The following is a 14,426-nucleotide window of genomic DNA, read 5'->3' on the forward strand; positions in this document are numbered from 1 at the left end:
GGCCAGGTCGGTATAAAAGCTATCTGTAGGCTTAAAACAGTAATATTCACACTAATGATAAGAAAACAGTCATAGTTGCAGTTAGTGATGTTAAGTTAAACATGTGGGTAGGCACTAAATCACATGATTATATATATATAATTATTTACACACAACCACCCTTGAAGGATATATTATTATCCTCCTTTTCATATCAGGATATGTATCTGGTGATGGTAAGTAATGTTTCCAAGGTCACATACCCAGCAAGGAGGCAAGCTAACAATTAAACCTAGTCTTCTGTGAATCTAAAGTCCATCTCTTTTCTCTTTATCACTCACCTATGATTTATCCTCATTAAAGGAAGAGTCTATTCACCTAAGGTTCTCTTTCATCATCCTTCAATCCATTCCAATTAAAAATGAAAATGATAAAACATACTGGACATGAAAAAGTATAAAAACTGATGAACCCAGAGTATCTGCTAATGGTAACCACTTCGGGATCATCTAACAACATCAGTATTCTTCAACAAAAAGTAATAAAGCAAAGTGTCATCCAAAAAAACAAAACAACTCCTACTTATGCTTATTGTATATCTTTTAAAGTATGAAATAGAATCTTAAAAAATATTAATAAAAGAGTTCAGATATCCAGAATTGTGTCATAAAGTAAACTACAAGTTGGGAGTCCCCATTATAAAACTAATAATATTAATATGAAACCCTTTTAATATAAAATCCGATGGCAAAAAAACTATTGCAAATGACATCAATCAATATTACAAAGAAATATGAATTCTGCTATACACTGTTCATGTTGGCCTGTCAGAAAAATTGCTTTCTACCTAAGAGATGACATCCTGACATTTTTCACTATATGACTATAACTTAATCATCTTAAGATAAAATTTATGACATGAGAAATTGTTACCACTCAAGACAAAATAGTAAGGTTTAAAAAACAAAACAAAAAAATACTCTACCTTTTAACCGTATCCCCTGAAAGTAGACGTGCTCCTTTTCCTACTAAAAATTTCACCATTTGCTCTTTGTTTTCATTTAGAGCAACTAAAACTGGTGTGAGGCCATCCTGTAAAAGTGAAAAAAACAACTTATAATTTATAAAATTACATATTTGCATGCTAAATTTTAAAATTTCTATACATTCTGCTAAACTTAAAACATATACTGTAGAAAGTAAAATAAAATTAGCCCCTTCCTTCTCACCACTCTGTGTTTTCACCACCTGCTCCTTCTTTTTAAAAGACTGCTTTCTCAGGGAGCCTGGGTGGCTCAGTTGGTCAAGCATCTGCCTTCAGCTCATGAGCTCAGGTCATGATCCCAGGGTCTCAGGATGGAGCCCTACCTTGGGCTCCCTCTGCAGCAAGGAGTCAGCTTCTCCCTCTCCCTCTGCCCCTCCCCTCCACTCGTGCTCTCTCTCCTGCTTGTTTGCTCTCTGTCTCTCTCAAAAACATAAAATCCTTTTAAAAAGTAAAATTAAAAAAAAATAGACCTCCACTACCTCTTCATAGATTACCTGAAGTCATTCTACAAACTCGCTTCAAACATTGCCTGGCTCCAAGAATCTTTGCTTCTCTCACATAATATACCATGGTACACTCTATTCCACACCATCTAAACCAAGAGCTTCTCGAAGGCAGGGGTGATTTTTTTAATCTCTGTATCTCCACTCTCTAAAACATAGTAGTGAATATTTAAAATATTGTTATTGATTTTAATGGATATCTCTGGAATAGTGTTTTTTCAATTATATTCCAAAGAATACATAATTTGCAAGAAGGAAGACACTGTGCCCCAAAAGAAAGATTCAATGATCATCTATGTTTGTGAAATACTCAAAACTGCACTATACATGTAGCACAAATGAACTCCATTTACATTTGCTTATCCCCATTTGACAATTCCTTTTTTTTTTTTTTGTAGCAAACATTAATACTTGAGAAATAAGAGTTCTCAGGGATATAGCTTTAAGAACTTTCCAATAAAGGCGAGGGTTTTCTCCAGGTTGTACAAACTTGCTTGATTCTCTTCTATCAATGGTATGGGATCCCAGATGTCAACACAAAACACTGAGTCACTAAGGAGTCACTAAGGAGATGGACTCTGAATGAAAAGAGCTAGGTTTCAGGGTAGCTGGGTTGCGTAGCCAGTTGAGTGACCCTTGGTTTTGTCTCAGGGTGGTGGGATCCAGCCCCACCTTGGATTCTGGGCTCCCCTGGCACTCAGCACCAAGTCTGTTTAAGATACTCTCTCCCTCTTCCCCTCACCCAACCCCCCAAGACTGTGCATGTACAAGCTGTCTCTCTAAAATACGTAAATAAAGCTTAGTAGAAATCAAAAATAGAAAAAGAATAAATAAATAAATAAAAGAAATAAGCTTCAACTGAACATTGAATGCTTAATACTAAGTAGTTCGTGGTTGGGAAACCTGAGTGGCTTAGAGGTTGAGCTCCTGCCCTCAGCCCAGGGTGTGTTCCTGGAGTCCCAGGTTCAAGTCCCACATCTGGCTCCCGGCATGGAGCTTGCTTCTCTCTCTGCCTGTGTCTCTGCCTCTCTCTCAGTGTCTTTCATGAATAAATCAATAAAATATTTTTTAAAAAAATAAATAGTCCTTGGTCAAGGAGGGCACAAATGATGAGATGAGCGCTGGGTGTTATACTTTATTGTGGCAAACTGAATTAAAATAAAATTATAAATAAATAAATAAATAAATAAATAAATAAATAAATAAATAAATATCCTTGGACTTACTCCTATTATACAATGATAAAGCTTTATCTTAACTGTTAGAAAGCTCAGTATGAGATTTTTCTCATTTTTATCTTTTTGATTAAATTCAATTAAATAACATATAGTGTATTATTAGTTTCAGAGGTAAAAGGTTGTGATTCAGCAGTCTTATGTAACACCCAGTGCTCATTCCATCATGTGCCCTCTGTAATGTCCATCACCCAGTTACCCCAAACACCCATACCAACCACTCCAAGGACACTCAGGTTGGTTCTTATGATTAAGAGTCTCTTATGGTGTGTCTCCCTCACTCTGTCTTGTTTTACTTTTTCTTCTCTTCCCCTCTGATACTCTGTTTTGTTTCTAACATCTACATAATGAATATGACCATATGATAACTGTCTTCCTCTGACTGACATAGGATATTATGCTACGTGAAATAAGTATGAGATTTGGTCTCAATTATATTAATTCTGGGACCCGTAAGGCATATCCACTTCTAAAAATCCTCTTAGTATTCCAGTTTCTACTGTGATTACTATTTATAATTATTTTGTATTTTAGGCAAAGTGTAAATCAGAAATAAAAATATAACAGCTTATCAATAAAAATAGGAATACTGGAGGAGCACTGTGTTTTTATAGATTGGTAAAATGAATTTAAATGAAAAATCTTAATAACAAAAAAATTCTAATACTGGCTTACATAGATTATTTTTAGCACAATCAATAATACTAAATAATTTAATATTCTCTGCAATATGCATAATATATCCAAATAAAATGGATTAACCTCATAGGACTGCAGATATTCCAAAAGGAACACGAATACAGTACATTTAAAGAAAAAATGGTTTTCAAAAAAAAAAAACAACTTTTAAATTTTAACTTGGAAAATTCATCCTGAGGTACCGGGTGACTCAGTGGTTTAGCATGGTGACCCGGGATCCTGGGATCGAGCCCACATCAGGGTCCCCATAGAGAACCTGCTTCCCCCTGTGCCTAGCTCTCTGCCTCTCTCTGTGTGTCTCTCATCAATTACTGAATAAAGTAATGAAAAAAATAAGGAGACAAAGAAACAGAAAATTCAATCCCAATCCTAAGAAATTAACATAAAATACAAAATATATATTATAAATTAATATGGAGTGTCTTGAAATCTTGAAATCTTTGTCAACATATACCATAAAACAGTAATTGTAAACTCAATGGTTATGGAGGCAAAGCAGGTGACACGAGTCAGTGAAGAACCTAGGCGGGGACACGAGCAAACTGGAGACACACGCCTCCTATAAAGGGACAGCCTCTGCACAGCATACCAAACAGCAGCATGGGCTCAAGGTACCAGAAGTGATCTGTAAGAAAAGCTCAAAATCCAGAGTTCTACATGCGTGCCATAATTTTAAATGTTAGCTCAACTGACAGTGGAAACTAAATACATCCGGGGGCCACATTTAGTCTATAGCCTACTTGTGTTTTTCTATTTGCTGTGACTGTTTCCAATGGCCGTGCATAAAACAAATACTTGGACATCAAACCTTTCCTAAAGCATCAGGATCATGTTTTACCAACAAATTAGGCCCCACCTTCTAAGGAAAATTGCTGTGAAGACTCATTAACACCTACTGTCAGAATTTTCCAATGCTTGTTTCAACTACAATCTATTTGTATTTACTTCCCTCACATTGCTAACCGAACAGACAGGAGTTCAGAGGAATGCTGAAGCAAAGTTATTAAAACAATTACCATCTGTATTGTCACTAACTACATGCTGAATGTTTAACACAGTAGTGATTATGCACTATGCCAGGGCCCTATGAATTTGAAAGACATCCTAAGATAGTCTATCGCACAGCTTCAACTAAAAAAGAAGGTTCACGGATTTCTACTGCTGCAATTGGGAAAACCCTGCTTGTAATAATCAGAATGGTAGCAAAACACGTAAAATCTTTAAAGGGTCAGACTCTACTTATTAAAAGACTACTCATAAAGACTTCCCATCTGGGTGCCGGTGAATGACTGATAGCTGGAAGAAAAGGTAATTATTTTTCAAGCCAACAGAGATGACCAATAATTTTCATCTGTAATTCTCAAAGAGATACAGACAGATGAAAGGCTAATGTTGGAGAGAGTGGAAGGAAGTAGCCAGTATCCAACTTCAGTTAAATCTCTTCCAGAGATTTAATATTTTTACATCTCTAAATTTGTATATGTATACCTACCCATTCAGTAGTTCTTAGCCAAGAGTTGTATCAGAATCTCAAAACCCTATTTCCAAATTTCTGCGTACACACGTTATTGGATTCACTCCGTCGAAATCTTCACGGGACAGTTTAGGCTTGTAAATTCTTTTAAAGTTCCCTAGTTGACTGTGATTCACCAGCACAAGTCTAGCTGAGAACTAGTACAGTACACAACCATGCCAGTCTCCTCTTTCACCTATGTGGCCAATTCTCCCTATCACTTGAGGATTCAGCCAAAAACAGAAATGAGTCACTTATCAAACCTGCATTCAATTTCCATGGCTAGAGGTAGAACAAGGACTAGTAAACTCAAAATGCAACTTGATTCCATTATTTACACACTCCTTACGTCCTTCCCATCAAGACATTCTAGATTTGCAAGAAGAGTTTAGACTCGTATCTAAGTGGCTATAGCTGCAAAATACTATACTGTGTTCTTTCCTCTTCTTGTCCACTTTTTTTTTTAAGATTTTTATTGATTTATTCATGAGAGATGAGAGAGAGAGAGAGAGAGAGAGAGAGACAGGCAGAGACACAGGCAGAGGGAGAAGCAGGCTCCTCCATTCAAGGAGTGCCATGTGGGACTCGATTCGGGAGACCACGGGATCATGCCCTGAGCCGAAGGCATATGCTCAATCACTGAGTCACACAGGCGTCCCTTTTCGTGCCCATTCAACCACCAGTTTACTGCCAATCTGATGTCCTTAGAGTCCTCCTAGAATTGATCTCTATATAAATTTACAACACACTCACTGGTTCGTGAGTAAGAATTACTATCCCTGAAAATTGAAGACTCCTTACCTAAACATAAACACTGAAGAAAAACAAACACAATCCAAAAACCTTGTCTTGATATTTCCCCTCACTTGCCAAATGTCTAAATCACTCTGCATGTTCCTGACTGCTTTCTCCTTTGCCCCTCTTTTGTCCCTCTTAAGTCAAGGCTGATAAAAGACAAGCTCTGACCGTGTTAATCAATCACTTTTTGATCAAATAGGAACTTCTCAACAGCAGCAAGATTTGATATTGTAAAATACACTTGTTTTGTGTTTTAAGACAAAGCCTATTTCCAAGGCAAATTTTGCTTTCCTCTGTTGTTTGACACTAAATAAGAAAACAAACTGGGTGAGAAAACATTTTTGAAAATAAAGTTTCAGAACACATTCTGTGTTCTCAAAAATATTTGCCATAAATACATAAAAGAAACCTGTATTCTCTAATGCTTCTTTAGAGGTATCATTATTTAGGGGCAACTGAGTGGCTCAGTCCGTTGAGCATCTGACTCTTGGTCTTAACTCAGGTGATGATCAGAGTTATAAGATCCAGCGCTGCGCCAGGCTCAGCACAAAGTCTACTTCAGATTCTTACTCTCTTTCTTTTCCCTCTGCCCCCACAACATCCCCTGCTTGTAGATGCTCGCTCACTTCCTCAAAAATAAATAAAATCTCACGGCTGAGTAATACTCCATTGCGGACATATACCACAGATTACTCAACAATTAGAAACAAAAATACCCACCATCTGCTTCAACATGGATGCAACTGGAGGGTATTATGCTGAGTGAAGTAAGGCAATCGGAGAAGGACAAACATTATATGGTCTCATTCATATGGGGAATAGAAAAGAGTGAAAGGGAATAAAGGGGAAAGCAGAGAAAATGAGTGGGAAATATCAGTGAGGGGGACAGAACATGAGAGTCTCCTAACTCTGGGAACCAAACAAGGGATGGTGGAAAGGGAGGTGGGTGGGGGGTTGGGGTGACTGGGTGACGGGCACCAAGGGGGGGGCACTTGACGGGATGAGCACTGGGTGCTGTGCTCTTTGTTGGCAAACTGAACTCCAACTAAAAAAATTTTGAAAAAGAAAAAACTAAAAGATAAAATAAGTACATAAACCCCAGAGTGAGGTGAAAAAATAAATAAATAAAAAAGCTTAATTAAAAAAAGGAAGGCAGGAAGGAAGAAGTATTATGGTAAGCCTGGGGGGCTCAGTGGGTCAAGCATCTCTCTCTGGTTATGGTCACGATCCCACTCCTGACATCAAGCCCCGTGCATCAGGCTACCTGGCTCAGTGGGAAGGCCTTTTCTTTCCCTACCTCTGCCTTTCCTCCCTACTCTTGTTTGCTCTCTCTCATATAAATACAATCTTCAAAAATAAAAAGTGTTGTTATTTAAAGCAAAAGCTTAGACAGTTATTTCAAAATATTTTCATCCAGGAAATGTTTGAGCTTCCAAATATGAAAAATCGACCCTATCTATGGCACACAACAGTGTTTCTGCAAGGGCAGCGACTGAAGGTAATGCATGTCAAAGAAAACACAGGGAGACTGGCAAGTGTGGTCATCACCAGCTCCCCATGCACACCTACCACCCCACTGAGGAAATACATAGGCTGAGCAGGAGCTACTCTCCGGAATGGGAGGCCTCACCGTGGTACATGGCTGGCAGAGTGGCTACCAGCACAAGCAGATACCACCTGTAGGATGTCATGACCTGATCCCCCTGCTCTCATCTTCTGAACCTTAGGGCCTAGAGTGCCCAAGGCCTATTACAACCTGCTGCTTTCTCCTCCCATTTACATTCACCCAAGCTACTCCTCTGGGTCACGGTCTCCTACTCATCCCCAGAAGCATCCATTTCCTAAGCCCCTGCACACCTTTCGGCCTCCATCATCACCACACTCCCCTCTAGGCCTTCAATCCTTTGTGGGCTCTGAGGGCACCATCTACTCCCAGGCACAAAGGGGAAGATTTTCTTTCTGGGGTGGAAGGGTGGCTAGCAGACAGAATGTGGTCTTTCTATATGCATTACTTTTCTTTTTCACTCACTCTGCTTTGGTTTTGGAGTTGTTTCCATGATGACAGGACCTACTGTATAAAATTCAGTGTCGATGTCTTCATATATATATGTACCTATGTACATATATATGTACATATATATATAAACCTTTTGCAGCTATCTATAAATAAATAAATAAGTATATATATATATATATATATATATATATAAATGTCAAGTACGTTGTAAAAAAAAAAAGTTGACTTGTACCGTGTTTTTGGCCTCTATATTTGCGTTTTGTAAAAGCAGCTTCTCTGCTATTGAGACAATCCCTTCGTGGGCTGCATAATGGAGAGCTGTGTTGCCCTTGTTGTCTTTCACTTTAGGATCAGCACCGTGTTCCAGGAGAAGAGTTACACATGCCTCTTCTTGGCATTGTATAGCCTGTGAGCATTACAACAAGAAACAGAATGTAAATTCTGGGAATTGAAAGGAAACATGCCACAAGTTTCACCAATGAGTTATGTTTAAATGCAACAAATGTTCATTCCAAGGACTTCAATCCAATCCACCTCAGGCAGACATAACTGTGACCACCCACCTTCACGAGAGCTGTCCTGTCTTCGCCATCACAGAGGTTAAGCTGGCAGTGCCGATCTACCAGGAGCTTCACCATATCTTCACGGCCAATGGCACAGGCCAAGTGGAGAGCAGGTTCTGTGAGTGTGAAAGGACTTGTCAAGAAATTACAGTGTACCTTTTCAAAAATTGCAAATCAATTCATAGAATTGTAAATGTTAAATACTACATTATTCTCATGACTCCAAAACAAAGAATTAGTTTACTTTAGAAGAAAGTACAATATTTTTTAGTGATTTTTCACCGCTCTATTAAAAGAGCAGCCTATCTGATTAGGAAGAGCATGACCTCAAGAGGCAGCTCAACCTGGGTTTGATTCCCACTTTAACTCTGTCGCTTCACAGTGACCACTTAGCCTTATCGCAATTTCCTTATCCACAAAATGGGCATAAAATGGGCATAAAAATAGTTATCTCAGGTCACCTGTCTGGCTCACTCTGAAGAGCATGTCACTCGATCTCGGGAGCCAGGGGTTCGAGACCCCTGTTGGTTATAGAGGTCACAAAACAATAGTAATAATAAATAAAATAAAAGGTACTTATCTCACAGGACCTCTTGTCGTGATCCTTAAATGAGGATCCATGCAAAGTGTTTAGATACTAGTTCCTACCACAAATATTATTAAAGCTATTACTACAACTTACAAAGACTCACTACAATTAGGTAAAATGATCCAATTATGCCTACTTTGCAGCTACGTTTAAGGATGAGCAAGAATACTCTATTTCAATGATTCCAAGATGCTCATTTTGTCACCTTTTAATATCTCTGACATCGGAATCCAATTTCTAATTCAAAATGTCTTAAAACTATAACTGGCATGATTTCTAAAAATTTCTTCTTGGTACATAAATAGTGGGGCATCATACAATCTACAGTGTGCCTTAAGTGAAAGAATGACATATATAACAGGTCTGTTGCACTTCTAGTCCTATGCTTGGAATTACATTATTCAAGAACTAAAATAATTTTCAGTAGGTGAAAGCACATGACGGGTAAAAGAGACCACAATAGCAAAAGAATATTTTAAAGTAATTCTTAGTTTGCTTTTCAAGGAAGTTTGAGCCAAAGGAAACTCGGATTTCAAAGAAACAGGCACAGCTCATTTTATCTTTTTTGGAGGGGGGTATGTGGGGAAGCTCATTTTATTAAGCATTTCAATTAATAGAAAAATGTTTAGAATCATAGAAATCAAGTATTTCCAAGTACCAATATTAGTATTTAGTATTATTGCAATGTCAAAAGGGCAGGTAAAGGTAATCTTTTACAATTTCTGATCTTCAGAAATGTTTTCCTTTGACAGGAAGTTCCAAGGAAAAGCTTCAGGTGAGATTAAGTCCTAATACTTCCATTTAAAATTTCTCACCTTAGGGGCACCCGGGTGGCTCAGTTGATTGAGTGTCCAACTTTTGGTTTTGGCTCAGGATGATCTCAAGGTCGTAAGACGGAACCCCACATTAGGCTCCATGCTCAGGGTGGAGTTTGCTTGGGTTCCTCTCTCTCCCCCTGTCCCTCCCCTTTCCCATGACCCTCTCTCTCCCTTTAAAATAAATACGTCTTTTAACTTTTACAAAATAAAATAAAATCTCTCATCTTAGGAGTGTCTGGCTGGCTCAGTCAGTAGAGCATGTGTCCTAAAACGTCAAGCCCCACGTTGGGTGGAGAGATTACACTTAACAATGAAAGCTTTAAAACCGGGATCCCTGGGTGGCACAGCAGTTGGGCGCCTGCCTCTGGCCCAGGGCGCGATCCCGGAGACCCGGGATCGAGTCCCACATCGGGCTCCCGGTGCATGGAGCCTGCTTCTCCCTCTGCCTGTGTCTCTGCCTCTCTCTCTCTCTGTGACTATCATAAATAAATAAATAACTAAAAAGAAAAGAAAGCTTTGAAACCTAAATACATAAAATTTCTCATCTCGTTCATACTGGGCAACATGAAATCTTTTTAAGATTGAAAAGATCCTGAGTAGACTATGTCTGCTACGTAACCCGTGTTCAGGTTCTGTTTGAGAAATAAATGGACTGAAGAATAAATACATTTGGAGAGTTCAATAGTTTTTAAAGATTTATCTATTTCTTTGAGAAAGAGAGAATACATGAGTGCGGTGAAGGGCAGAGGGAGAGGGAAACAATCTCAAGCAGCCTCCCCATTGAACATTGAGCCTGACGGGGGGCTCAACCCCACAATCCTAAGAGCATGACCAGAGCCAATATCAAGAGTCTGATGCTCAACAAACAGCCACCAAGGCACCAGGAAAGTTCAATATTTTTAAAGAAAAGTTTTGTAAAGTAAACTAATACTTTTGAAATAGCAATAAAAATTTATATTTGCTACTTTTTTTCAGAAGAGGGAAACAACAAAAGTTCTATAAGCTATCACGGTATCATTTGTATTTTTTATTTTCATGAGGATTTAACTAAAATAAAATTTTATTGTTATTTACTTATTGCTTGTTATAAAGCTGCACATAACAAAATCATATGTATATATTTAACGTATGCATAATAAAATCTACAATACAGATAAAAATATTCCCCTGAGTTCTGAAGAGGCTAAAGGTTGTCAGAAAATACCAATCCTCGCCCATCAATTTTTTTTTTTTAATAGAAAGAGGGGCACCTGGGTAACTCAGTCAGTTAGGCATCTGCCTTTGGCTCAAGTCATGAACCTCGGGGTCCTGGGATCGAGTCCTACATCATCAGGCTCCCTGCTCCACGGGGTTTCTGCTTGTCCCCCTGCCCCTCCCTGCTGCTCATGTGCCTGATTTCTCCCTCTCAAATGAATCAATGAAACCTCTTAAAAGTAAATAAATAGAAATTCTTTTTGCCTACACAAGATTCATATTCTTGCTGTTCTCCTGGATTACTTCATTGATAATAAACCTTTGTTGGAATTTTTATATACCTTTTCCTGTAGAAATCAGACTTTTTTTTTAAGAAACAAGAAAAATTCACTTACAATCCAAATGTTTCAAGATAACTAATTTTATATTTTTCACATCTTTTTGGCCAACACAAAACCATTGTCTGCTTATGTGTTTGTATCATCAAACCATTTTTCCCCTCATTTAATGATCCACTAAAGTACAGCTTTGCATGTTAATGTGTATCAATTATCTCTGCCACATTCAGTAGTCACATAGTAGTCCAGCCTATGGATACACTGCCACTTATTTATAAAGGCCATTAAATGAGTTCTTAATATACCGCTATTGTAAATAGTGCTGAGAAAAGCATATAGTATATTGTTTATCTTTAATTATTTACTAAAGATATTTTAAATTAATAAAATTCATGGGTAAAAGGAATACATATTTTTCAATTGGGACTTAACCACCGAACTATCTGAAAAGTCAAAAACAACTTTAACCAGGAGTATGAGTACCATCATTCCTTATCTTCACAAAGCCTGCAGATGGAAAATGGGATTTTACTCCTTTTTTATTTTAGATTTTTTTTTTGACACAGAGAGAGCACCAGCAGAGGGGAGGGGCTGAAGGAGAAGCAGATTCCCCACTGAGCAGGGAGCCTCACCAGGGGCTGAATCCCAGGACCCAGAGATCATGACCCTGAGAGGAAGTCAGAAGCAGCCAACTGACTGGGCCACCCAGAGACCCCCTATTTCATTCCTTTAATACCTTCCCTGTAAAACATATTCTTTTGTATCTGATACACATATGTTGTAAATATTTTGCAAGGACATTCTCTTTTATTTTATTAATATTATTTTCTGATATACAGAGAGTTTTAATTTTTTATGTGGCTGAATCAACCTCCAGAACTCTTGCTTTTATTTTATTATTATTATTTTTTAAGATTTTCCTTATTTGTGAGAGACACAGGGGGAGAGAGGGAGGCAGAGCACAGGCAGAGGGAGAAGCAGGTTCCATGTAGGGAGCCCGACGTGGGACTCGATCCTAGGTCTCCAGAATCAGGCCCTGGGCTGAAGGCAGCGCTATACCGCTGAGCCACCTGGGCTGCCCGAACTCTTGCTTTTAAAGTCATTCTTAAGAATGGTCTTGGTCAACATAAAAAATGGGCATAGAAGCGTTCATGTTTTCTTCTCTTGTACTGTATTTTGCATATTTAACATTTTTAATCTGTATTCCATCTGGAACTTATTTTTATGAGATTAAATTCTAGCTAGTTTTCTCCAAATAGCAGATATGTCATCAACATTATGAATGATTCACCTTTTCCTACTAATATGAAATGTCACCAGCATCAAGTTACAAAGTCTTAACATATACTTAGGTGTTTGGCATTTTCTTATCTGTTCCATTCATTTATCTGTCTTGTCAGCTGTTAGTCAACGAAAAATTTGAAGAAATTTAAGGTACATTTTAATAACTGGAAGGTATTCTATAAAATTTTTTTTTCAAGTTTTCATTTTAGTTCCAGTTTGTTAACATACACCGTTGTATTAAGTTCAGGTGTACAGGGCAGCCCCAGTGGCGCAGCGGTTTAGCGCCGCCTGCAGCCCGGGGCGTGATCCTGGAGACCCTGGATCCAGTCCCATGTCAGGCTCTCTGTATGATGCCTGCTTCTCCCTCTCCCTCTGCCTGAGTCTCTGCCTCTCTCTCTCTGTCTCTATGAATAAATAAATAAAATCTTACAAAAAAAAAAAGTTCAGGTGTACAATATAGTGAGTGATTGCAAAATTTTTCTTAATTTTATCACAATGAAAAGAACAGAGACCGCACGTATAATAAGCTCAGAATTTCTAAAACCATAACGTTTCTATTGCGTCATGGAATACTGATAAACACGGGAAGAGTACACATTTTCAGAAAAATGAGACTTCCTATTCACAGTCAGAACCATCTACCCATTTCCAAATCTCCTTCCAAGGTCCCTCAGTAAATAATATAGGTACAAACTGTACACAGATAGAAGTCAGATACTGCCCTGTATCCAAAGTAATTCTGGGAATTACTTCTCTCAGCATGCACTCTTTAATAACATTGGTATAGGATGTCCATTAAAAACAAACTACTACATATACGTAATTTCATTTCTTTTTTTAAGATTTTAGTTATTCTGAGACACAGACAGAGAGGCAGAGACATAGGCAGAGGGAGACACAGGCTCCGTGCCAGGAACCCGACTGGGGTTCCCAGGACCCAGGATCACAACCTGAAACAAAGGCAGATGCTCACCCACTCAGCCACCCAGGCGTCCCCTTAATTTCCTTTCTACTACTGTTGAAAATCCGTTAAATCACATCAAAACTGTCTGTAAAGCGCTCCCTACGGAGATACGAAGGGGTCCAAAGGCAGCTGAAGACGTTTTGTTGCTCAGTGGGCCGGAGTAGACCCCAGGTAAGGTTCCACGACCTAGGTACATGCTGCGGGGCCACCAGAAGAAAGACGGCCAAGCGCCCTGGGTGGTCACCCAGGGCTCAGCTCTCCAGACTCAGGCCAGCAAGGTGAGTGCCTCTCCCCGACCTCCTTGCCTCCTCCCCGCCAGCTGCAAAGTCCCTATCACCTGTTCCTCTGGTCTCCCAGCAACAGAATCCCCTGCCACTTTTGCTTTGTGGATCTTTCTGAGACCTGTCTGGGATGTGGTACCCGGGGCCCAGGTTGGCGAGTTTGGTACCACTCAGATGCCGCGGGCTGGGCGGCCCTCCGCCGCCCGATCTTGAAGCCCAAGGGCAGCTCGCCCCTCTTACCCGTGAAGCTAAACATGGTCTTCATCGCAAAGCTTTCAGGCTTCAGACACAGGTTTTCGCCGCCTCTACAGCTCAACACTTAGTGCTGGAGATAAGCCAAGCCGGCCTCGCGGCAACGTCCCAGCAACTGAGCACCGGGGTCCAAAATCTCTCTCTGCAGAACAAATGTACCCCGGCAATGCAGCTAAACACAAATGCGCCTGCGCACCTCAGAAACTGGCGTCACTCGCCTGCTCACAAGGAGCCCATGGCCAAGAGTGCCCAAAGCGCATGTGCCAGGAGGCCCAAGCCTCTCAAATCTCCGCGGCCCCTTGAGCTGGGCTGGCTTCCCCTCAAACGTTGCCGGGATGGCTGAGCATTATGGGA

At 39.5% G+C, this 14,426-nt stretch overlaps 1 protein-coding gene across 1 annotated transcript; it reads right to left on the reverse strand.

Moving 5' to 3' along the window:
• Window positions 1–922: 922 nt before the first annotated feature.
• Window positions 923–14,085, reverse strand: LOC119878861 (putative ankyrin repeat domain-containing protein 26-like protein). The gene is made up of 4 exons (XM_038589412.1): window positions 14,061–14,085; window positions 8,353–8,468; window positions 8,022–8,195; window positions 923–1,071 (listed from the first exon to the last, which is right to left on the reverse strand). The coding sequence occupies exons 1-4, from the start codon at window positions 14,083–14,085 to the stop codon at window positions 961–963; spliced, it is 426 nt and encodes a 141-aa protein (XP_038445340.1). The 3' UTR covers window positions 923–960.
• Window positions 14,086–14,426: the final 341 nt, after the last annotated feature.

This window comes from Canis lupus, unplaced genomic scaffold (genome assembly GCF_011100685.1).
Source record: "Canis lupus familiaris isolate Mischka breed German Shepherd unplaced genomic scaffold, alternate assembly UU_Cfam_GSD_1.0 chrUn_S2007H2206, whole genome shotgun sequence".
Lineage (NCBI taxonomy): Eukaryota > Metazoa > Chordata > Mammalia > Carnivora > Canidae > Canis > Canis lupus.